The sequence below is a fragment of the Hemitrygon akajei genome, chromosome 10 (assembly GCF_048418815.1).
Source record: "Hemitrygon akajei chromosome 10, sHemAka1.3, whole genome shotgun sequence".
Lineage (NCBI taxonomy): Eukaryota > Metazoa > Chordata > Chondrichthyes > Myliobatiformes > Dasyatidae > Hemitrygon > Hemitrygon akajei.
This window is the reverse complement of record NC_133133.1, coordinates 16,336,617-16,363,135: the sequence shown is the minus strand read 5'-3', so window position 1 is coordinate 16,363,135 and position 26,519 is coordinate 16,336,617. Positions and strand designations below refer to the sequence as shown.

General features: G+C 41.9%; 1 protein-coding gene across 4 annotated transcripts in view; it reads right to left on the bottom strand.

Moving 5' to 3' along the window:
* Positions 1–26,273, bottom strand: part of tbc1d8b (TBC1 domain family member 8B) — a 106,027-nt gene extending 79,754 nt beyond the window's left edge. For all 4 annotated transcript variants that reach the window (XR_012100492.1, XM_073057813.1, XM_073057814.1 and 1 more), the window contains exons 1-2: positions 26,060–26,273; positions 12,945–13,055 (exon numbers count right to left, since the gene is read on the bottom strand). Coding sequence is in view for 3 of the 4 variants with exons in the window: in XM_073057813.1 (XP_072913914.1) it covers positions 12,945–13,055; positions 26,060–26,186 (238 nt within the window). In the remaining variant the exon portion in view is untranslated. The remainder of the gene's footprint in view (positions 1–12,944; positions 13,056–26,059) is intronic.
* Positions 26,274–26,519: the final 246 nt, after the last annotated feature.

Genomic DNA, 26,519 nt, shown 5'->3' with positions numbered 1-26,519 from the left:
TTATACCCGCACTTTTAGATTTAGTATTGACGACGTATATTATCTGTATATTTGCATTGATATTATTTTTGTGTATTTTTACTAATAAATACTGTTAAAAATAGTATCATCAGACTTCAACGGACCTCTCCATCTTTGCTGGTAAGTGATCCAGTTACGGGGTTCATAACACACCTCACACTTCTCCGGGTTGAACTCCATCTGCCACTTCTCAGCCCACTTCTGCATCCTATCACTGTTTCTCTGCAATCTTCGACAATCCTCTACACCATCTACACCACCACCAACCTTTGTGTCGTCTGCAAACTTGCCAACCCACCCTTCTACACCCACATCCAGGTTGTTAATAAAAATCACAAAAAGTAGAGGTCCCAGAACAGATCCTTGTGGGACACCACTAGTCACAACCCTCCAATCTGAATGTACTCCCTCCACCACGACCCTCTGCCTTCTGCAGGCAAGCCAATTCTGAATCTACCTTGCCAAACTTCCCTGGATCCCATGTCTTCTGACTTTCTGTATAAGCCTACCGTGTGGAACCTTATCAAATGCCTTACTAAAATCCATGTAGATCACATCCAATGCACTACCCTCATCTATATGCTTGGTCATCTCCTCAAAGAACTCTATTAGGCTTGTTAGACACGATCTGCCCTTCACAAAGCCATGCTGACTCTCCCTGATCAGACCATGATTCTCTAAATGCCCATAGATCCTATCTCTAAGAATCTTTTCCAACAGCTTTCCCACCACAGACGTAAGGCTCACTGGTCTATAATTACTCGGACTATCTCTACTACCTTTTTTGAACAAGGGGACAACATTCACCTCCCTCCAATCCTCCGGTACCATTCCTGACGACAACGAGGACATAAAGATCCTAGTCAGAGGCTCAGCAATCTCTTCCCTTGCCTTGTGGAGCAGCCTGGGGAATATTCCGTCAGGCCCCGGGGACTTATCCGTCCTAATGTATTTTAACAACTCCAACACCTCCTCTCCCTTAATATCAACATGCTCCAGAACATCAACCTCACTCATATTGTCCTCACCGTCATCAAGTTCCCTCTCATTGGTGAATACCGAAGAGAAGTATTCATTGAGGACCTCGCTCACTTCCACACCTGGTTTGCATATTTTGACTTCTCTTATACCTAGGAGGGCGCTCTTGCTTAAGGCTGATTTATACTTGTGCGTATGGGCTACACTGCAGCCTATGCCGTAACCCTGATTCTCACTTCCGCGTCGCTCTACACCGTAGTGAGCACATGTTGGTGTGCGCCAAAATGCTAGTTGGCGGTGGGGTTTCTATGCCACTGTGTTGAGTTTCTTTGTGAGAGACATGGACAAGGAATCGGTGTACACACAGCCTACAAACATGGCAGAGAAGAAGCAACCAGCAATGCGTAGGAGGAAATACGATGCTACCAAGTGGACCAATCAGTTGTTGCCGTCTGCGTCGCCGCGACGCATGAAGAACTTTTCTGGAGAGGTGCACGTCACCCTACTGCATAAGGTACAGCACAGGTATGGTGTATATGCAACGCACAAGTATAAATCAGCCTTTAAATGCAAGGATACTGTTCCGCCTACTCATGCTCAATGGTTACGGGTTGTTATGTCATGCTTAAATTTAGAGAAGATTCGATGTTCAGTTTTTGAATCTAGCCAAAACTTTAATACACTGTGGGGACCATTTTTGAGTTATTTTCAAAACCTTTGGTTTGTTGTAAAAGTACAGATGGTGACTAATAATATATTTTATTATATGATAAGGGCTTTTTTCCCCCTTTTTTCTTGCTTTTCCTAACAGCTCTGACTTTGGTAGTGGGTTTAGATTTTTTTTCTGTATAACAAAATTATTATATTTCAATATTACAATTTAATTTTTATGAACACAGGGTTTTGTGATTGTAACTGTATTTTTAATACAATGTATTTGGTACTATTTTATTTTTTTCTTTTGACTTATACATCTTCTTGTACTCTGTATTCTTTTATGCAGAAACTAATAAAAAATATTGAAAGAGTGAAGAGAAACATACACTTCGTAGTACAAGGACAATTTTTCTGTTACACACGCAATTCTGATGTTCTTTAATTTGGAATTAAATAATACAACTCAAAAAAACACAAAAAGTCTGAAATGCACAATTGTAATTCCACAGTTTGATCGACAAAAAAAAGACAGAAAATATAAGCTGTATACCAATATGTTTCACTGAAATCTAACAATCCATTTTATTCAACTCCCTTCCCTCCAATTGGCTCAACCCATCCTGAGCTAATGTTGTCAATCCCTATTTGAATAACCTTAATGAAGGCAATAAAAATGAGATTAAGAGATGAATTCTCTCTCCAAAAAAAATAAAAGAAAACTATATTGTTAAAAACCTTTCTGCCCCCCTCTACTCCACACCCTCCAGACCAAGGTTAAACTACTATGGATTTGCAGAAAGCAAAAACAAGATAAAGATATACCCATGACAACAGTATAGTTTCTTGGCAGTCAGCAATGAAACATTTGCAGCAACAAAAATCACTCCTCCATTGGACTACGAGCTACACATACTCCAAGCATTCTCTGATGACAAATGCTACAGCAATTTTGCTGTCACCCACCACATTAAAAAAACAAATGTTTGATTATGCAAAACCTCTATTTTCAGTAAAAACAAATATTAAACTGTAACTAGGATGTATTGCTTTGAATGCCCAAATAGCAAAATAATTGTTCTGTCAACAGTCTTTAGACTAAACTCTGTAATTTCCTAATACAAATCTTCAACAGCAGTTGTGCCTAAATCCAACAGAATGTCATGCTCCCAAAAATAATTACAACTGTGAGGGCTTCTAAACTATCTCCTAATATAAACTTAATATTTAAAATCTGACATGATACTAAAAGCTAATAATAACAAAGAAATACAATCAATATAATAATTATAATCACTGCAAAGCCCAATATGACGTTGGCCAGGTAAATTATTACTCTGAGCTTGATTTCCAGTTTATTAGCAGGCAGATCAAAGAGAAATCACCAATACTTATGGCAGCATCTTGGTATCAGTTACATCCTTCTGAAATGTGAGACGAGGTTTTGGGTTCAGAATGACTGCTCTGAAGGTGCGCTACTACACCTGAGTCTGAACATATCTTTGTACTCTCACGTCTGAAATTTGATCTGTACTGAAGTGCCAAGTACTAAGTTGTGGGAAACTTGCCACTGATAATATTAATATTTAATATTTGAAAGGAGTTGAGGCCAAATATGCAACCAGATTACTGCAGAACCATTGATTACAAATCTGGCAACTGACATTCCTGACTTTTGGAAGACTTGGATTTACAGCTAATGGAAGAGAAAAGGAGGCATTACAAAGACATTTATTTTATTTCCCTTGTGAGGAAAGTTCTCAAGGATGCTGCAGGATACACACTCAATAACCATATTAGAAACACCTGTAAACCTGCCTGTTATTGCAAATCTCTATCAGTCAATCATGTGGCAGCAACTTAATGCATAAAGTATTCAGACCTGGTCAAGAGATTCAGTTGTTGTTCAAGCCAAACATCAGAATAGGGATGAAATATAATCTAAGTGACTTTGACCATGGAATGATTGTTAGTGGTTTGAGTATCTCAGAAACTGTTGATCTCCTGGGATTTTCATGCACAACAATGTCTAGAGTTTACAGATAATAGCATGAGAAAAAAGCATCCAGTGAGCAGCAATTCTGTGCGCGGAAATGCCTTGTTAATGACAGAAATCTGACAAAAATGGCAAATCTGATTCAAGTTGCCAGGAAGGCAACGGTAATTCATATAACCATGTGTTACAACAGTGGTGTGCAGAAGAGCATCTCTGAACAGCCAAAACATCAAACCTTGAAGTGGACAGGCTATAACAGCAGAAGACCATGCACATACACTCATTATTAGATACAGGAGGTAATAAAGTGGCCACTGAGTGTGCATCAGTTTGAAATTTGGGCAGAGGTATGGCAGATGGAGTATAATGTGAGGCAATGCATTTTGGGAGGTCAAATTCAAGAGTGAAAAATACAGTAAATGAAAGGATCCTCAGAAGCTTTGATACACAGAGGGACAATAGACAATAGGTGCAGAAGTAGACCATTCGGTCCTTCGAGCCTGCACCGCCATTTTGATATCATGGCTGATCAATTCCTATCAATACCCGGCTCCTGCCTTGTCCCCATATCCCTTGATTCCCCTATCCATAAGATACCTATCTAGCTCCTTCTTGAAAGCATCCAGAGAATTGGCCTCCACTGCCTTCCGAGGCATTGCATTCCAGACCCCCACAACTCTCTGGGAGAAGTAGTTTTTCCTTAACTCTGTCCTAAATGACCTACCCCTTATTCTCAAACCATGCCCTCTGGTACTGGACTCTCCCAGCATCTGGAAAATATCTCCTGCCTCTATCTTGTCCAATCCCTTAATAATCTTATATGTTGCAATCAGATCCCCTCTCAATCTCCTTAATTCCAGAGTGTACAAGTCCAGTCTTTCTAACCTCTCTGCGTAAGACAGTCCAGACATCCCAGGAATTAACCTCGTGAATCTACACTGCACTTCCTCTACAGCCAGGATGTCCTTCCTTAAACCTGGAGACCAAAACTGTACACAATACTCCAGGTGTGGTCTCACCAGGGCTCTGTACAAATGCAAGAGGATTTCCTTGCTCTTGTACTCAATTCCCTTTGTAATAAAGGCCAACATTCCATTAGCCTTCTTCACTGCCTGCTGCACTTGCTCATTCACCTTCAGTGACTAATGAACAAGGACTCCTAGATCTCTTTGTATTTCTCCCTTACCTAACTCTACACCGTTCAGATAATAATCTGCCTTCCTGTTCTTACTCCCAAAGTGGATAACCTCACACATATTCACATTAAACGTCATCTGCCAAGTATCTGCCCACTCACCCAGCCTATCCAAGTCACCCTGAATTCTCCTAACATCCTCATCACATGTCACACTGCCACCCAGCTTAGTATCATCAGCAAATTTGCTGATGTTATTCTCAATGCCTTCATCTAAATCGTTGACGTAAATTGTAAACAGCTGTGGTCCCAATACCGAGCCCTGTGGCACCCCACTAGTCACCACCTGCCATTCCGAGCAACACCCATTCACCGCTACCCTTTGCTTTCTATCTGCCAACCAGTTTTCTATCCATGTCAATGTCTTCCCCCCAATGCCATGAGCTTTGATTTTACCCACCAATCTCCTATGTGGGACCTTATCAAATGCCTTCTGAAAATCGAGGTACACTACATCCACTGGATCTCCCCCGTCTAACTTCCTGGTTACATCCTCGAAAAACTCCAGCAGATTAGTCAAACTTGATTTACCCTTGGTAAATCCATGCTGGCTCGGCCCGATCCTATCACTGCTATCTAGATATGCCACTATTTCATCTTTAATAATGAACTCTAGCATCTTCCCCACCACCGATGTCAGGCTGACAGGTCGATAGTTCTCTGTTTTCTCCCTCCTTCCTTTCTTAAAAAGTGGGATAACATTAGCCATTCTCCAATCCTCAGGAACTAATCCTGAATCTAAGGAACATTGGAAAATGATTACCAATGCATCCGCAATTTCCAGGGCCACCTCCTTTAGTACCCTAGGATGCAGACCATCTGGACCTGGGGATTTGTCAGCCTTCAGTCTACTCATCACCGTTTCCTTCTTAATGTCAATCTGTTTCATTTCCTCTGTTACCCTATGTCCTTGGCCCATCCATACATCTGGGAGATTGACTGTGTCTTCCTTAGTGAAGACAGATCTAAAGTACTTATTAAATTCTTCTGTCATTTCTCTGTTTCTCATAACAATTTCACCCAATTCATTCTTCAAGGGGCCAACATTGTTCTTAACTATCTTCTTTCTCTTCACATAACCTAAAAAAGCTTTTGCTATCCTCCTTTATATTCCTGGCTAGCTTGCGTTCGTACCTCATTTTTTCTCCCCGTATTGCCTTTTTAGTTAAGTTCTGTTGTTCCTTAAAAACTTCCCAATCATCTGTCCTCCCACTCACCTTAGCTCTGTCATACTTCCCTTTTTTTAATGCTATGCAATCTCTGACTTCCTTTGTCAACCACTGTGGCCCCTTTCCTCCCTTTGAATCCTTCCTTCTTTGGGGGATGAACTGATTTTGCACCTTGTGCATTATTCCCAAGAATACCTGCCATTGCTGTTCCACTGTCTTTTTTGCTAGGCTATCCTTCCAGTCAACTTTGGCCAGCTCCTCCCTCATGGCTCCATAGTTTCCCCTGTTTAACTGCAACACTGACACCTCCGAGCTGCCCTTATCCTTTCAAATTGCAGATAAAAACTTATCATATTATGATCACTACCTCCTAATGGCTCCTTTACTGCAAGATCGCTTATCAAATCCTGTTCATTACATAACACTAAATCCAGAATAGCCTTGTCCCTGGTCGGCTCTCCTACAAGCTGTTCCAAGAATGCATCCCGTAGGCACTCTACAAACTCCCTATCCTGGGGACCAGCACCAACCTGATTCTCCCAGTTCACCTGCATGTTGAAATCCCCCATAACCACTGCGACATTACCTTTGCCACATGCCAATGTTAACTCCCTATTCAACTTGCACCCAATATCCATGCTACTGTTTGGTGGCCTGTAGACAACACCCATTAGGGTCCTTCTGCCCTTACTGTTCCTCAGTTCTATCCACACAGACCCTACTTCTCCTGATCCTATGTCCCCCCTTGCAAAGGACTGAATCTCATTCCTCACCAACAGGGCCACCCCACCCCCTCTGCCCACATTTCTGTCCCTACGATAGCACGTATACCCTTGTACATTCATTTCCCAGGTCTGATCTCCCTGCAGCCATGTCTCCGTTATCCCAACAACATCATAGTTACCCATTCACACCTGAGCTTCAAGCTCATCCGCCTTATTTCTGACACATCGTGCATTCAGATATAGAATGTTTAGCCCATTTCTCCTCTCCCTGTTTGAATCGCTGCCTATTGTGCTTAACCCAGCTCCCCGAACTCCCATCGGGCTATACACCCCTTGAATTTTGTTGTCCTTCCTAAATTTACTTATTCTTTCTGCACATTTAACTCCATGTTCCGTCAGACCATCCCTCTGTACATCTGTCCTCCTTATCACTTGTTCCGCCTCACCTTTCTCTACTACACACTTAATATTCCGGAACCGTGTTGTCCCCACCTGTCCTTTATTCTTCCTCTCACTATCCTCTCTCACATTCTGGATCCCCGCCCCCTGCAAATTTAGTTTAAACCCCCCCAAGAAGCACTAGCAAACTTCCCTGCAAGAATAGATAGATAGATAGATAGATAGATAGATAGATAGATAGATAGATAGATAGATAGATAGATAGATAGATAGATAGATAGATAGATAGATAGATAGATAGATAGATAGATAGATAGATAGATAGATAGATAGATAGATAGATAGATAGATAGATAGATAGATAGATAGATAGATAGATAGATAGATAGATAGATACTTTATTCATCCCCATGGGGAAATTCAACTTTTTTCCAATGTCCCATACACTTGTTGTAGCAAAACTAATTACATACAATACGTAACTCAGTAAAAAAAAAATATGATATGCATCTAAATCACCATCTCAAAAAGCATTAATAATAGCTTTTAAAAAGTTCTTAAGTCCTGGCGGTAGAATTGTAAAGCCTAATGGCATTGGGGAGTATTGACCTCTTCATCCTGTCTGAGGAGCACTGCATCGATAGTAACCTGTCGCTGAAACTGCTTCTCTGTCTCTGGATGGTGCTATGTAGAGGATGTTCAGAGTTATCCATAATTGACCGTAGCCTACTCAGCGCCCTTCGCTCAGCTACCGATGTTAAACTCTCCAGTACTTTGCCCACGACAGAGCCTGCCTTCCTTACCAGCTTATTAAGACGTGAGGCGTCCCTCTTCTTAATGCTTCCTCCCCAACACGCCACCACAAAGAAGAGGGCGCTCTCCACAACTGACCTATAGAACATCTTCAGCATCTCACTACAGACATTGAATGACGCCAACCTTCTTAGGAAGTACATTCGACTCTGTGCCTTCCTGCACAAGGCATCTGTGTTGGCAGTCCAGTCTAGCTTCTCGTCTAACTGCACTCCCAGATACTTGTAGGTCTTAACCTGCTCCACACATTCTCCATTAATGATCACTGGCTCCATATGAGGCCTAGATCTCCTAAAGTCCACCACCATCTCCTTGGTCTTGGTGATATTGAGACGCAGGTAGTTTGAGTTGCACCATATCACAAAGTCCTGTATCAGTTTCCTATACTCCTCCTCCTGTCCATTCCTGACACACCCCACTATGGCCGTGTCATCAGCTAACAATGAATGTTAGTACCGCTCCAGTTCAGGTGTAAACCGTCCCTTTGGAACAGATCCCACCTTCACTGGAACAAAGCCCAATTATCTAAAAACCTGAAGACCTCCCTCCTGCACCATCCTCTCAGCCACGTATTAATCTGTATAATCTTTCTGTTCCTTGCCTCACTCACACGTGGCACAGGTAGCAATCTTGAGATTGTTACCCTCGAGGTCCTGCTCTTCAGCTTCGTACCTAACTCCCTGAACTCCCTACGCAGGACCCCCTCACTCATCCTACCCACGTCATTGGCCCCTACATGGACCCAACATCTGGATTCTTGCCCTCCCTCTCGAGAATAACCTGCACCCGATCTGAGATGTCTCGGACCCCGGCACCAGGGAAGCAACATACCATCCGAGACTCCCAATCTTCCCCACAAAATCTCCTATCCGCCCCCCTGACTATAGAATCCCCTATCACTACCGCTCTCTTCTCTTCCCTCCTCCCCTTCCTAGTCGAGGGTCCAACCTCAGTGCCAGAGACAGGACCACTGCAACTTGTTCCTGGTAGGTCATCCCCACCAACAGTATCCAAAACGGTATACTTATTTTTGATGGGAACAGTCACAGGGGTGCTCTGCTCTCTCTGTCTGCTCCCCCTGCCTCTCTTGACTGTCACCCATTTGCCTACCTCCTGTCTTTTTGGTGTGACTACCTCCCGATAACTCTTATCTATCTCTGCCTCTGACTCCCGAATGATCCGTAGTTCATCCAGCTCCTGCTCCAATTCCCTAACTTGGTCTGATAGGAGCTGCAGCTGGATGCACCTATTGCAGGTGTGGTCATCAGGGACAACTGTGTTGACCCTGACCTCCCACATACCTTTCAATCCAAGTCATAACTCCAGGAGCAGAAGAAATATTTAGTAAATGATTCAACATAATGAGTAGTTTTGTTATACTAAATAAAAAGAAAACATTTCCACTAGCAAAAACAAATGATGCAAACAAAAAAATGGCAAAAAAGTCAATCATGTGGCAGCAACTTAATGCATAAAGTATTCAGACCTGGTCAAGAGATTCAGTTGTTGTTCAAGCCAAACATCAGAATAGGGATGAAATATGATCTAAGTGACTTTGACCATGGAATGATTGTTAGTGGTTTGAGTATCTCAGAAACTGTTGATCTCCTGGGATTTTCATGCACAACAATATCTAGAGTTTACAGATAATAGCATGAGAAAAAAGCATCCAGTGAGCAGCAATTCTGTGGGCGGAAATGCCATGTTAATGAGAGAAGTCTGACAAAAATGGCAAATCTGATTCAAATTGCCAGGAAGGCAACAGTAATTCATATAACCATGTGTTACAACAGTGGTGAGCAGAAGAGCATCTCTGAACACTCAACACATCAAACCTTGAAGTGGACAGGCTATAACAGCAGACCATGCACATACACTCATTATTAGATACAGGAGGTAAACATTAAAAGGAGATGAGAATTTTAGTGCTCCATTTTACTTACTGTTCTCATCACAAATTGCAGGGTCAAAGTTCAAAATACATTGTCAAAGAATTTATACTATGTACAACCAAGAGATTTGTCTCCTTACAGTCCCAAAACAAAGAAGCCCAATAAAATCTATTAAAAGACTGTCAAACACCAATTGTTTATGCAAAAATAGAGCAAAATGTGCAAACAATAAAAAACATTTAGAAATAAAATTCATGAAAGTGAGTTCACAGCCACGTAGCCAATCATCATTGCAGCCTATCCAGGAGCCCGTTAATTGCAGACAGCAGCCTCAGCTCAGCGCAGAGACGTGTAAACCTTGTCGAGCAGTGAGCTGAATACTGGTCCATTCCTCGCCTCTGGCCCCAACACCCTGACCTTTTCAATCTGGCCCCGCACTTAGACTAGCCTAACCTCAGCTCATTCCTCACTCTCCGACCCAGGCCCTGTCGCTCCGATATGCTCTTGGGCCCAGGCTCTGCTGCCATGCCTTGGCTCACCTTGCCTTAGATCTGCCGCTTTGAATCAGCTTCAAGTCCACTCCAGCAAAAACCAAACACTGGGTCATTCCTCGTTGTCAGGCCTGGGCCCCACCACCTCAATCCGGCGCATACAAGCCACGCTACAACCATCCTGCACCTTCAAGACTTTAGTTCACAATGTAAAAATGCCAGGTCGTACAGGCAGTTCAAAAGCTCAACTCTAAAAGGTAAGTTACCGGCCATTGATCACATTGATCATTGTCCATAAAAAGTGTGATTAATATAGTTCGGATTTGTTTGCTGTCAGTAAGATATCACTGTGTTTCACCAGCACCATCTTAAACCAGGGTAGTTACTTAAAAGGAAAGACTACATGCTTAAGGTTTTTAAATGGGGATTTGCTGTTGCATTATTTTTTATGTTGGACTGCTGCCCAGTAACTCTGACATGCATTATCACGAAGTGGTTTGAGAGACTCATCATGGCACCCATGCAACCTCAACTCACCGCAATATATATCTATCACTAAAATAGATCTATGACTGAGACCATCTCACTGTCCTTACATTCAACTCTGAACCAACTGCAGAGTGAAGACACCTGCATTGTACTATAGTTTATTGACTATTGCTCCACCTTCAATACTATAATTCCAAACAAACTCATCACCAAACTCCATGACCAGGGAGTCAACACATCCCTCTGCAACTGGATCATCGACTTCCTTACCAACAGATCACAAACAGTAAAGAAAGGCAGCAACACCACCAAAATTATTCTCAATACTCACTGGTGCTCCACAAGGTTGCATCCTCAACACTCTGCTCTACAATCTGTAAACTCATGACTGGGCAGACAGATTCTGGTCTAACTCCATCCACAAGTTTGCAAACGAGACCATCATAGTGGGCCATATCTCAAATAATCGGCCAGAGTACAGAAGGAGATGGAGAACTTAGTTAATGGCATCATAGCAAAAAAGATTCCCTCAATGTCAGCATAACAACAGAGCTAGTCATTGACTTTGGGGCGGGGGGAGGGAAATTAATCACAAAAATTAGGAAATCTGCAAATGCTGGAAATCCAAGCAACACACACAAGAAGTGGGATGGTGGGGGAGAGACGTGCACATGCTCCTGATTGAAACATAAAAAACTATTAAGGGATTGAACACACTAGAGGCAGGAAACATACTCCCGATGTTGGGGGAGTCAAGAACCAGAGGCCACAGTTTAAGAATAAGGGGTAAGTCATTTAGAACGGAGCTGAGGAAAAACTTTTTCACCAAGAGAGTTGTGGATCTGTGGAATGCTCTGCCTCAGAAGGCAGTGGCGGCCAATTCTCTGGATGCTTTCAAGAGAGAGTTAGATAGAGCTCTTAAAGATAGCAGAGTCAAGGGATATGGGGAGAAGGCAGGAACAGGGTACTGATAGTGGATGATCAGCCATGATCACAGTGAATGGTGGTGCTGGCTCGAAGGGCCAAATGGCCTACTCCTGCACCTATTGTCTGTCTACATGAACTATGCTAAGGTGAAGAGGGGTGAGAGCTTCAAGTTACTAGAAGTGAAGATCACCAATAAACTGTCCTGGTCCAGCCACATATAGACACCATGGCCATGCAAGCTCATTAGTTTCTACTTCCAAAGGAAACTAAAGAAATTTGGGGTATGTCCCCTTTGACTCTCACCGATTTTATCCATGCATCATAGAAAGCATCCTATCTCGATGCATCACGGCTTAATGTGGCAATTGTTCTGCATGTGACCGCAAGAACATGCTGAGTTGTGGACACAGCTCAGCACATCATAGAAACTAGCCTATCCTTCATGGAATTTGTCAATACTTCTCACTGCCTCAGTAAAAGAAGCCAGAATAATCAAAGACCCTACCGTTCTAAATATTCTCCTCACCTCTCCATGAGACAGAAGATACCACGTCTGGAAGCACGTACCACCAGGCTCAAGGACAGTTTCGACAATGCTCTTATAACACTACCGACTGGTTCTGTAGTATACCAAGATGGAGTCTAGAACTCACAATTTACTTCATTATGACCTCTCACTTCATTGTCTATCTGCACTGTTCTTTCTCTGTAACTGTTAGACACTTAATTCTGCATTCTGTTATTGCTTTACCTTGTAGGTCAAAGAAAAACATCAAACCCCCAACACACAAAAAAAAGAACAAATCGCCCAAACAGCCAAAAAAAACAAGTGAAAAACACAGAATATGAAACATCAAATCAGTCCAGACATATTCAGCTCACTCAGTTCAATCTAGTGCTGTGTTGTTCGTTAACATCAGGTCACAGAGCCAGTCTGCCCAATCAAAACTGCACCAAATACGAGTATCCAGAACCAGAAGTAGATCGTAGTGTGAACTAGAGTCCGATCCACAAAGCACCTTGATTAAACCTGTACTTTGGTACATGTGCCACTAATAAACCAATTCCAACTCAACATGTTAACTAACATACCCTCAACTGACCAAGTTCTGCAAATCCCAAACTAATGATGATTAAAGATTTAGTTATAACGATTAATACAAGTTTTTATTTACAAAGTAATGTTATGACTTACCACAAGCAATTGACCAATAAACCTGCGATTCTGGTATCTGATGTAGAATGCGATATGGAGCTACTTTAGAAGTTGAATCAAACACAGTGTCAAGTGTTCCAACAAGGAGACCTGTAGAAACAAGAAATAGATATTACAATTTAAACCTGAATACTCTGGTACTTGTACATTCAAGCACACACAATTGGAAATGTATTTTAAATGAGAATTAGAGTAGAATATTGGTCAAACATAAAGCCCTGTAAACAAAAATTATTTTTAGTGAATTGTTGTATCAGATTGTTACAAATACTGAAAAAGCTCCAATCAAGATCATATAAAACTTTGTCCTGTTCCATTTTCATTTTGCTATGAAAATAAATTGAAGAAATATTATCTTCAACATATAGTATGCTTAGTGCAGAATAATATGCCTGCATAACTAATTTATCAGTTGGTTACTTTCAGAGTTAAAGCACTTAAGGGAAGAACAAACAGGACATTTCATCATTCAAATAAATGCAAAGGATATCCAAAGGTTAGAGTATTTCTATTGTACAACATGCTATGTCTCAATCCTGAAAATGTCTTAGTAGCGTTTTTGGAGTATCTTCACCGTGAGGAACGCAGCGGCTCAGAAAAATGGATTGTCACTACTTTTAAGGATAATTAGGAATGGACAATCATCTACATCCTCACAGTGATTTTCACATTGTACAAACCCCATTTCCAGAAAAGTTGGGATATTTTCCAAAATGCAATAAAAACAAAAATCTGTGATATGTTAATTCACGTGAACCTGTATTTAACTGACAAAAGTACAAAAAAAAGATTTTCAATAGTTTTACTGACCAATTTAATTGTATTTTGTAAATATACACAAATTTAGAATTTGATGGCTGCAACACACTCAACAAAAGTTGGGACAGAGGAATGTTTACCATTGTGTTACATCACCTTTCCTTTTAATAACACTTTTTAATCATTTTGGAACTGAGGATACTAATTGTAGTAGATTTGCAGTTGGAAATTTTGTCCATTCTTGCTTGATATAAGACTTCAGCTGCTCAACAGTCCGTGGTCTCCGTTGTCTGATTCGCCTCTTCGTGATGCGCCATACATTTTCAATAGGAGATAGATCTGGACTGGCAGCAGGCCAGTCAAGCACACGCACTCTGTGTCTACAAAGCCATGCTGTTGTAGCCCGTGCAGAATGTGGTCTGGCATTGTCCTGCTGAAATAAGCATGGACGTCCCGGGAAGAGACGTCGCCATATGTCTCTCTAAAATCCTAATATACGCCTCAGAGTCAATGGTACCTTCACATACATGCAACTCACCCATGCTGTGGGCACTGATGCACCCCCATACCATCACAGATGCTGGCTTTTGCACCTTTCGCTGATAACAATCAGGATGGTCGTTTTCATCTTTGGCACGGAGAACTCGACGCTCGTTTTTCCCAAAAACTAGCAGAAATGTGGACTTATCTGACCACAGTACATGGTTCCATAGTCTTTCGGTCCATCTGAGATGAGCTCGGGCCCAGAGAACTTGCCCGCGTTTCTGCAGAGTTGATGTATGGCTTCCTCCTTGCGTAATACAGTTTTAAGTTGCATTTCTGGATGCAGCGACAGACGGTGTTAAGTGACAATGGTTTTCCGAAGTACTCCCGAGCCCAGGTGGCTATAATTGTCACAGTAGCATGACGGTTTCTTAGGCAGTGCCGCCTGAGGGCTCAAAGATCACACGCATTCAACAGTGGTTGAATTCCTTGCCCTTTACGCACTGAGATGTCTCTGAATTCTCTGAATCTTTTCACAATATTATGTACTGCAGATGTTGGAAGACCTAAATTCCCTGCAATCTTGCATTAGAAAATGTTCCTTTTGAACTGACTAACAATTCTCTCACGAATTTTGCCACAAAGGAGTGAGCCACGACCCATCCTTGCTTGCAAAGACTGAGCCTTTGATGGACGCTACTTTTATACCCAGTCATGATACCTCACCTGCTACCAATTAGCCTGCTTAATGTGGAGTCTTCCAAACCGGTGTTAATTGAATATTCTGTGCACTTTTCAATCTTATTTTAACTGTGTCCCAACTTTTGTTGAGTGTGTTGCAGCCATCAAATTCTAAATTTGTGTATATTTACAAAATACAATTAAGTTGGTCAGTAAAACTATTGAAAATCTTTTCTTTGTACTTTTGTCAGTTAAATAAGGGTTCACGTGAATTAACATATCACAGATTTTTGTTTTTATTGGATTTTGGTACATATCCCAACTTTTCTGGAAATGGGGTTTGTAAGAAGTGAATAAATAAGGAGAAAAAAGTGATTTAAGTAAGGAACTACATTTCCATTCTTGTTAATATCTCATTTTACAAATTATTAGGACCTAACAAACAGAAACACATCTGTACACGTAGGGATGGCCAAGCCAGCAGGAACCACTTGCAAAGCCACTTGGACCCAATCAGATATATTTCAACAAGTTCAAGGTAGCAAGTTGTCTGTGTGTCTTAAATATGAAACAATCCCAAGCAATGACTATTTTGGCTCTTCAACACCGACTCATTTACAACCAAGAGCTTTTCTGAGACACTGCATTAATATTTAGTCATTTTACTAACATTTATTGTTATTCTAAAATAATACAAGTCTCATGTCACCATTAAGCAGAATATTTAACAAATTAAATCCTGTAAAATAATATTGATAAATGATTAATCAAGTCTACATGTCCTAGGAGAACTGTCAGGACATTAGTTTTCAAATGTCATTTAAGCCACAGCTAATATGCATCACATCTTAATTGTCAGTAACTTAATCCAGTAATTTGTGTTTCTCTACTTCTTACTGTGACAGGGTCTTACTGTTGAAGTGTCTGTGAATGTTATACAGCTGTTGCTATTCTGATGGATAAATCATAAAATCAAGTCACTAGTAACAGCTTAATATTTAAATTAATAGGAAGGATGTGATTAGTCAGAAAAGGTGAACTCACAAGGATATTGCCAGACCAAACGGTTTGAGATGTAAAGATTAGAAAAGCTGGAACTTTGTTAATACCCAGAAAAAAAGAGACCAAAAAGATTTATAAAATTATCAGGGGCATGTACAAGGTAGCTAGTCACAATATTTTGTCTGTGATAGGGCAGTCTAAAACTAGAGAGTGTAGGCTTAAAGCAGGGGTTTCCAACTAGGGGTCCACAGACCCCTCAGTTAATGGTAAGGCTCCATATAACTCTTACATGAAGCTATTACATTTTCTTCAAGCATTTTTTAGCACACACTTAAATAGTAACAAAAAAATGAAGAACTTAAAGAATTTAAACACATTCACCACATAATATCAAAACATACTTCTTAGTTATGCTTCATAATTTCTTTCTCCAGATGTCAGGCCAGAGTTTCTTTATTGTCACAGAAATCTCTAAAGCAAGCCACAGAATGCATAACAAACAGGAACTGTGATTGGAAGCTGAAACCTCACTCCGATAACTGACTGAAGATTATTAACACACATCAAAACTCTGAATTAAAGGGAAATTGAAGACCAAAATATCTGAAATACAGGAGCTATAACAAATAAAAAAGGCAAATAGCAAGTTAAAGAATAAATGGGTTTAGGGCGAAAGGCGAAATATTTCTGGGGAACCTGAGAGAGAATTACCGTAGATTCCGGATTATAAGCCGCTACTTTTTTCCCACATTTTGAACAGCTTTGAACTCTGCGGCCTATAATCCAGAGCGGCTAATACATGGTTTTTTTTTCATGCCGCCTCGTAAACATTTTGCCTCGTAACAGTAGACCAATAAAATTGATGAGTAGTTCACAGAGGTCCAATGAAATTGTACGATAAATCAAGCGCACTTTCACAATTAAATTATTGTAAATCAGTCATTTGTACTCACCCTCATCAACATGGAAAATACTCGAAGCAAGACCCGAGCGCGTCAGACCCGATTAGACCCGATCGCAATGCGCAAGCGTCAGACCCGATTAGACCCGAGCGCATTGCGCAAGCGTCAGACCCGATTAGACCCGATCGCAATGCGCAAGCGTCAGACCCGATTAGACCCGAGCGCATTGCGCAAGCGCGTCAGACCCGATTAGACCCGATCGCATTGCGCAAGCGCGTCAGACCCGATTAGACCCGATCGCATTGCGCAAGCGTCAGACCCGATTAGACCCGATCGCATTGCGCAAGCGTCAGACCCGATTAGACCCGATCGCATTGCGCAAGCGTGTCAGACCCGATTAGACCCGATCGCATTGCGCAAGCGTGTCAGACCCGATTAGACCCGATCGCATTGCGCAAGCGTCAGATCCGATTAGACCCGATCGCATTGCGCAAGCGTGTCAGACCCGATTAGACCCGATCGCAATGCGCAAGCGTCAGACCCGATTAGACCCGATCGCAATGCGCAAGCGTCAGACCCGATTAGACCCGATCGCAATGCGCAAGCGTCAGACCCGATTAGACCCGATCGCATTGCGCAAGCGTCAGACCCGATTAGACCCGATCGAAAACGCTGCTTTTAAGTTAAAGTCGATCAATAACTTTTCCTGGTAGGCTGCAATATATATATTTTTACCAGTCGCTAGGAGATATTGGAATGTTGTTCGTGCTGTTCAGTAAAAAAGTATATGCAACGTAATTTGTGTTACCGATACGTATGTATATTTAAAAGTAGCGGTGCGGCCTAAAATCCGGTGCGGCCTTTACAATTAAAAAATTGATTTTATTTCTAAAATTAGAGCCTGCGGCTAATAATCAGGTGCGCTCTGTAGTCCGGAATCTACGGTACTTCACACACAGGGTGGTGAGAGTGTTGAACTAGCTACAGCCGAAGTGGTGGAATATGGGTTTGATTAAGAGAAGTTTGAATAAGTATATGGATCGGAGGGGTATGGAGGGATAAGGTCCAGATGCAGGTTGATGAGGCTGGGTAGAATAACAATTCCATCCAGACCAGATGGGCTGAAGGGCCTGTTTCTGTGGTATGGTTCTCCATGACTCACAAATGTCAATATGCCTGCACAAAGGGCAGTAAACTCAGCTTTTAAATGTACACACTTTTGAGAATAACTAAACATAATAGCAATTTATAAATGACTAGCTGCTCTGGGCAGACTCATTTGAACAGGAACTCTCTCCTTGGCTCTTGTCAGGGTGGCCAGGAGCAGGCGAAGACAATAGGTTTAACTGGACAGTCTGGTTTGTGGATGGTGGATAGGAGGTAGAAATGAGTAGTGCAGGGTAAGGGAACTATGAATTAGGGAGCTGTGGATGGGAGTTCTCCAAAGTTGATTAGGTTTCTGATTCCAGAGAGGGATCTTCTTCAGGGGTAGATACGAGGAGATGTCTCGAGAGTTGTCGCATGGCCTCAGCAAGATAGAGGTCAGTGTACCATAATACAACAGCAGGTTTGATGTTAAGGTTGAGATTGGTGCAGAGAGAGTAGAGAGCAATGCATCTAGAAGAGCTAAGTTTCAAGGAGTAGAGAGGAATGCTGAAATAGAGATGGTTGATGTTTTGTCAGCTATTCAAGATGAAAAAATCCAGAGCAGGCAAAGAAGCAGACTGGGGTGTCCAAGAAGAGAAGGGTTGAAGATGGGACAAGGGGTCATTATGCGGGATCTGGAATTCTTGACAAAGAAGTGGGCTTAGAGTCTGAGCGACGGAAGAATCTTTTCAGAAGCTGCATCTGGTTATGCACTCAGCACTAGAAGTCAAAAATTTCATGCATCCTACAAGATAATTCAGCTTTCCAAGATAAAATTAATTGATAACCATGTAAACAAATTACTAGGTGTCATAACAGTTCATCTCAAGTTTACTGTAAAAAGATTATCCCCAGATTTTAATGATGGTGCTTTTATTGCAACATATATCCCTCTCCAAACAAAAAGGATGAAAACAGCGATCACAGATGTACTAAAAGGAATTCTGCTGTGTGTCATTTAGTGTACAGCTACATTATTATTCCAATAATGCAGTCAAGCACTTTGCAATAAGTTCAGTACTGACAGAGTGACCTTCTGGCATCCTAATCCACACTAAAGATTCCATGTACTATTTCTGAAACTCTTAGTGGGGACTAAAGAAAAATATGAAACCCTCTTGTAACATTACCGAAACCAAATTATCCTGTCATCACACTGATGTTTGCAGGACCTGACACTTCCAATATTTAGTGCTACCTTTGCTCAGTAGACTGCATCAGCTGAAAACATTACCAGCCACAACATAAATACACGCACTTTTCTAAGGATTTTGCAAAAATTCCAGAATATGGGCCTCACTGAAGCAAAAGTAGACTACTACAACGACAATCTCTTGCATCGATAACTCAAAATTTACTGAGGAAAGATTCTTTGATGTGATTTGTCCAAAAAGGCCATAGAACCCATACAATAATAACATTCAAAAGGGAGTTAAACAAATATCAAGAACAGCAAATATCTTGACAACTTTTCAGAAAAAACAGGAGCAGATAATTCTTTTGAAACCAGTACAAGCTATGGTGCAGTTATATAATACTATAATGTACTCTCGCAATGACAATGTAAAATAAATTGATTTTATAAAATAGGGTTTGTTCATTTGTTACATGCCATGTCGTATGACATGGGCGATCATGGTCTTCCATGACCAGAACTGTTCTTGGCAAATTTGAGAGAAACTCAAACGCATCTCTTCCATTTCCCGCACATCTGCCCTCACCCCATCCACCCGCCACCCCACTTGGGATAGGGTTCCCCTTGTCCTTACCTACCACCCCACCAGCCTCCAGGTCCAACATATAATTCTCTGTAACTTCCGCCACCTCCAACGGGATCCCACTACCAAACACATTTTTCCCTCCCCCCCACTTTCTGCTTTTCGCAGGGATTGCTCCCTACGCGACTCCCTTGTCCACTCATCCCCCCCTCATCCCTTCCTACCAATCTCCCTCCTGGCATTTATCCTTGTAAACGGAACAAGTGCTACACCTGCCCTTACACTTCCTCCCTCACCACCATTCAGGGCCCCAGACAGTCCTTCCAGGTGAGGCGACACTTCACCTGTGAGTCGTCTGGTGTGGTATACTGCGTCCGGTGCTCCCGGTGTGACCTTTTATATATTGGTGAGACCCGACGCAGACTGGGAGACCGTTTCGCTGAACACCTATACTCGGTCTGCCAGAAAAAGCAGGATCTCCCAGTGGCCACACATTTTAATTCCACGTCCCATTCCCATTCTGATATGTCTATCCATGGCCTCCTCTATTGTCAAAATGAATCCAAAGTCAGGTTGGAGGAACAACACCTTATATACTGGCTGGGTAGCCTCCAACCTGATGGCATGAACATTGACTTCTCTAACTTCTGTTAATGCCTCTCCTCCCCTTCTTACCCCATCCCTGACATATTAAGTTGTTTGCCTGTTCTCCATCTCCCTCTGGTGCTCCCCCCACCTTTCTTTCTCCTGAGGCCTCCCGTCCCATGATCCTTTCCCTTCTCCAGCTCTGTATCACTTTCGCCAATCACCTGTCCAGCACTTAGCTTCATCCTACCCCCTCTGGTCTTCTCCTATCATTTCGCATTTCCCCCTCCCCCCACTACTTTCAAATCTCTTACTATCTTTCCTTTCGGTTAGTCCTGACGAAGGGTCTCGGCCCAAAACGTCGACAGCGCTTCTCCCTATAGATGCTGCCTGGCCTGCTGTGTTCCACCAGCATTTTGTGTGTGTTGTTCCCAGCAAGAGGATACCAATTTTTTTTTCAGATACTGTATTGGAGCTCTGGAAAATGACAATGGAGAGGTAGTAATGGAGGACAAGGAAATGGCTGATAAACTTAAAGAAGTATTTTGCATCTATCTTCATTGTGGAAAAAACTAGTAGTATGCCTAAGGTTCAAGAGTGTCAAGAAGCAGAAGTGAGTGCAATTGCTTTTATTAGGGAGAAAATGCTTGGGAAGCTGGAAATTCTGAACATAGGTAAATCACCCGGAGCAGATGGACGACACTCCAGGGTTCTGAAAGAAGAAACTGTGGAGGTATTAATAGAGAATCACTAGATTTTGGCAAGGCTCCAGAGGACTGGAAAATTGCAAATGTCACTCCACTCTTCAAGAAGGGAGGGAGGCAGAGGAAAGGAAATTACAGGCCAGTTAGCCTGAACTCAGTGGTTGGGAAGATGCTGGATTTGATTGTCAAGTAACAGGTCTCAGGCTACTTGGAAGAACATAAGATCAGCCAAAAATCAGGGAAAAAATTGCCAGACAAACCTGTTGAAATTCACTGAGGAAATAACAAGTAGAATAGACAGAGGGAAAAAAAAATGGTGGATGTTGTGTATTTGGATTTTCAAAAGGCCTTTGAAAAGGTGCTACACAAGGGTGCTTAACAAGAACCCATGTTATGACAGGAAAAATACTAGCATGGACAGAACATTAGCTGATGGTCAGGAGACAAAGAGTGGGAATAAAGTGAGCCTTTTCTGGTTGGGTGCCAGTGACTAGTGGTGTTCCATAGGGATCAGTGTTGGAATCGCTTCTTTTTACATCATAGGTCAATGATTGGATGGAAAAATAGATGGTTTTATGGCAAAGTTTGCAGACAATACAAAGATAGATGTAGGGTCAGGTAGTGTTGAGGAAACAGGGAAGCTGCAAAAGGACTTAGATTAGGGAATGGGCAAACTGGTGGCAGCTGGCATACAGTGTCAGGAAATGTATGGTAATGCACTTTGGTAGAAAGAATAAAAGTGTAAACTTTTCTAAATGGGTAGAAAATTCAAAAATCCAAGGTACAGAGGGTCTTGAGAGTCCTCGTGAACTTTACCCTCTGGCTAAAGAAATTCCTCCATCTCTTTTCTAAAGGACGTCTTCTATTCGGAGGCTGTACCCTCTAGTCGTAGACTCCCCCATCATAGGAAACATCCTCTCTAAATCCACTTTTATCAAGACCTTTCAACATTCAATAGGTTTCAATGAGACCACACCCCCACCCCCCACCAATCTTCTAAACTCCAGTGAGTACAGGCCCAGAACCATCAAACACTCATAGGTTAACCCTTAGATTCCTAGAATCAATCTCATGAACCTCCTCTGGACCCTCTCCAATGCCAGCATATCCTTTCTCAGATAAGAGGCCCAAAACTCTCATCAGGTGTCTGTAATAATTTCCATGACAGACATATGAAAAAAAACTATGGTGAGGGTACAAAACTCCCAAAACAGAATCAGAATCTGGTTTATTTTCACCAGCAGGTGACGTGAAATTTGTTAACTTAGCAGTGGCAGTCCAATGCATGATATACAAGTAAAAATAAATAAGTAAATCAATTACAGTATATGTATATTGAATAGATTATAAATCATGCAAAAACAGAAATAATATAACGAAAAAGAAAGGTATTGCTCACAGGTTCAATGTCCATTTAGGAACCAGAGGGGAAGAAGCTGTTACTGAATCACTGAGTGTGTGCCTTCAGGCTTCTCTACCTCCTACCTGATGGTAACAGTGAGAAAAGGACGTGCCTTAGGTGCTGGGAGTCCTTAATAATACACACTGCCTTTCTGAGACACCGCTCCTCGAAGATGGCCTGGGTACTTTGTAAGCTAGTACCCAAGATGGAGCCGACTAAATTTATGACCCTCTGCAGCTTCTTTCGGCCCTGTGCAGTAGCACCCCTTCCCCACACCAGACATCAATGCAGCCTGTCAGAATGCTCTCCACGATATATCTATAGAATTTTTTGAGTGTTTTTCTTGAAATACCAAATCATGTCAACTCCTAATGAGGTATAGTTGCTGTATTCCCTTCTTTATTGCTGCATCAATATGTTGGGACAATGTTAAGTCCTCAGAGATCTTGACACCCAGGAACTTGAAACTGCTCACTCTCTCCACTTCTGATCCCTCTATGAGGATTGGTATGTGTTCCTTCGTCTTACCCTTCCACAACCAGCTCTTGCGTCTTACTGACGTGGCATGCAAAGTTGCTACTGCAACACCACTTCACTAGTTGGTATATCTCACTCCTGTACACCCTCTCATCTCCATCTGAGATTCTACCAACAACAGTTGTATCATCAGCAAATTTATAGATGGTATTTGAGCTATACCTAGCCACACAGTCATGTGTATATAAAGAGTAGAGCAGTGGGCTAAGCACACACTCCTGAGGTGCACCAGTGTTGATCGTCAGTGAGGAGGAGGTATTATCAGCAATCTGCACAGATTGCGGTCTTCCGGTTAGGAAGTCGAGGATCCAATTGCAGAGGGAAGTACAGAGGCCCTAGTTCTGTTACTCCTCAATCAGGATTGTGGGAATGATGGTGTTAAATGAAGAGCATCCTGATATAGGTGTTTGTATTGTCCAGGTGCTCTAAGGCCATGTGAAGAGCCATTGAAATTGTATCGGCCATTGACCTATTTTAGCAATAGGCAAATTACAGTGAGTCCAAGTCCTTGCTGAGGCAGGAGTTCAGTCTAATCATGATCTACCTTTCAAAGCATTTCATCACTGTAGATGTGTGCTACTGGGCAATAGTCGTTAAGGCAACTCACATTCTTCTTCTTAGGCACTGGTATAATTTTTACCTTTTTGAAGCAAGTGGGAACTTCCGCCCATAGCAGTATGAAGTTGAAAATGAGTGGGTAACTCCTGAGTGAAATGCAAGGCAAGAAAATAATTTAAATAAAATAAAGACATCATTTATTCTACTTCTGGGGAACATTCTGCTCAGATAATGGAATCAAAATACTGTCTCACTTCCAGCAGCAATAATGCTGCAGGAAATGCAAGTTTGTGATGCAAATTTGACAATGTCATTCAGGGGTCAAGAATAATAGAGAATAATATACAGAGAATAATTAAATAGAACAAAGACCCAAATTAAACACAGTTCAGAAGTGTTAAATCTGGAATTGTTAAACATGCTCGGATTAAATTCAAACTACATTTTAAATATAGCAGAGGATGAATACCACATTAACTACCGTATCTTAAATGACAATTTACTGCACATAACAAAAACTAAATCTAACTACCAAATGTAGCACTGTAGTTAAATTTTTATTTTATTTATCGTACCATGTTCAGTCAATGTGTAATCATTCTGTATTGATTGCTGATCATAATATGGCACAAAGAACCAGAACTTCTTCAACTGAGAAGCTGCATTGAAATGAGTGCATTTTAACCCGAGGAACAATTCACACCAACCATCTTTGCCCCCTGAATGACATTGCCAAATATGCATCACGAGGCTGCATTTCCTGGAACATTCTTCCAGCTGGAAGCAAGACATCATTCTGATTCTATAATCTCGATGAAACATTGCCCCAGATGTGGGAGCCTATAATGTGCGATTAGCTTTTCTTTGCCATCATGTTCAATTTTCACAAGAAACAACAGTCCCCTCTGCATAATAAAACTTCAAAATGTGAGAAAGTAGCTGCCAGACAGACAACATAAGTAAGCCCTTGCAGACTGGTGCTCAATAAAGCGGTTCTCTAGGAAGAACATTTTCCCATTCAGTTTTAGCATGGAATGGAAAGTGCAGGGTAGAATAAGTGTACCCAGAAGAACAAGCCAATTATTTTTTTTTATATAAACACACACAGCAATCTTCACAAATGACAGTGAAAAAGCAAAAAGATAATACACTTTAGTGATTCTGGTTAGAAATAAATATTGGCCCGGGCGTCAGTAATTAAACCCTTGTTTTTTTTTAAACAGAAAAACACCCTAAAGGTGTTTAACAATGGCACACCAAGGTCTTTGCATCTTTGAAGCCTCCTGTTTCAAAGACAAACAGTACCACAATCTGAGCCAAGGATGGGATGCTCCCAATAGGAACCAAACAAATTGAGAACAGCAAATAAACACTGACAGAGAGCCAGCAAATAAATGACAAGCTGTTACAACAGTTGAATAATAACAGAAAAGTCAATGACAAGTACTTTAATCAGCCAGTAGCTAACCGAATACATGTTAAAAAGTCATAGAAAAGTACAGCACAGAAAGAGGCCTTTTGGCCCATCGTATCCATGCTGAACCATTTAAACTGCTTGTTCTCATCGACCTGTACCTGGGCCACAGCCCTCCATACGCCTCCCATCCATGTACCTATCCAAACTTCTCTTAAACATTGAAATCCAACCTGAGCTGGCAGCTCATTCCACACTCTCACAACACTCAGAGTGAAGAAGTTTCCCCTCATGTTCCCCTTAAACTTTTCACCTTTCACCCTTAATAAATTAGACTTAATGCATGACAAAAAATTAATCAGACAAATGAAAGCCTTAAGTTTCACACCACCAAGTTCAAAAACAGCTACTTCCCTTCAAGCATTTGCTTCTTGAACCAGCCTGCACTACTTCAGAAGAGCAACACTATGACCACTTTGATCACTCACAAGACACTGTATTCTGATTGTTCTTTCTCATAATATTTGCATATAACTTATACTTAATTTTTTTTACTCTTGTGAATGCTGCTTATCTCATGCTATGAGCCTGTAACACTGCTGCATCTAAGTTTTTTTTATTGCAACACACACACAAAACGCTGGAGAAAGTCAGCAGATCAGGCATCATCAATGGAAAAGAATAAACAGTTGAGGTTTCAGGCCAAAACACTTCCTCAGGACCGAGAAGGAAAGAAGCTGCCGAAAAAAAAGGTAGGCGGAGGGGAAAGAGGCCAGCTGGAAGGTGAGAGGTGAAGCCAGGTAGGTGGGAAAGGTCAAGGGCTAGAGAAGAAAGTATCTGATAGGAGAGTGGACCATAAGGGAAAGGGAAGGAGGAGGGGGCCGAAGGGGAGGTAATAGGCAGGTGAAGGCCAGAGTGGGGAATGGAGCAAGTTTTTCATTGCACTTGTTCATGCATGATCACATGACAATATGCACAAATGCGTGTACACACAGGACCTTTGACTGAGTGAAAAGATGACTAATGATTACATCATAGACAAAGTAAATACTAAGAGTAAACAAAGTTAACAGATAAACATGTAAAGTTTTACTCGTGTCAAACTTTTAGCCATTTACACTGAGGGGAGTAGTCCTCCAGGCTGTGGCGCCCCCAGCGGCATGAAGTGCTAACTCGCCGTCCCGTCGCTTCTATCAACTTTACCCGTTAGTCCACCGCCTCCCTCGCCGTACCCTCTGCGCCGCTGCAAGACGAAGTATTTGTGGTTTTTCTCCGTCAGCCACAGCTTCAGAGCGTTCTTCAGCAGCACCTCTTCGGGTTTCAACCACATCTCGGCGCCCGGCTCCGGGGGAGGGAACAACCTCCGCCACCTCACTGCATGCTCACACCTCTCACCCTCCCACGTCGACAAGCCACCGCCGTCACACGAGCGCAACTGCGTAGATCCCGTCTTCAGCGCTTGGCACCCCGGGAGTTGCTGTTCTCAACTCCACAAGAGCGGCTCGAGTGTATTAAACTACAAATCCCAGTTGTCATCGCAAACATGGACTATCACAAGATGGTCCATATAAAATTGTCAGTGCCAAATCTTTATTGCTCCAAGGCGTGGGAGGTCAAAGCCACGGGAAGTTAGATTTTAACGTTCACCTTAAAACAAAAGCAG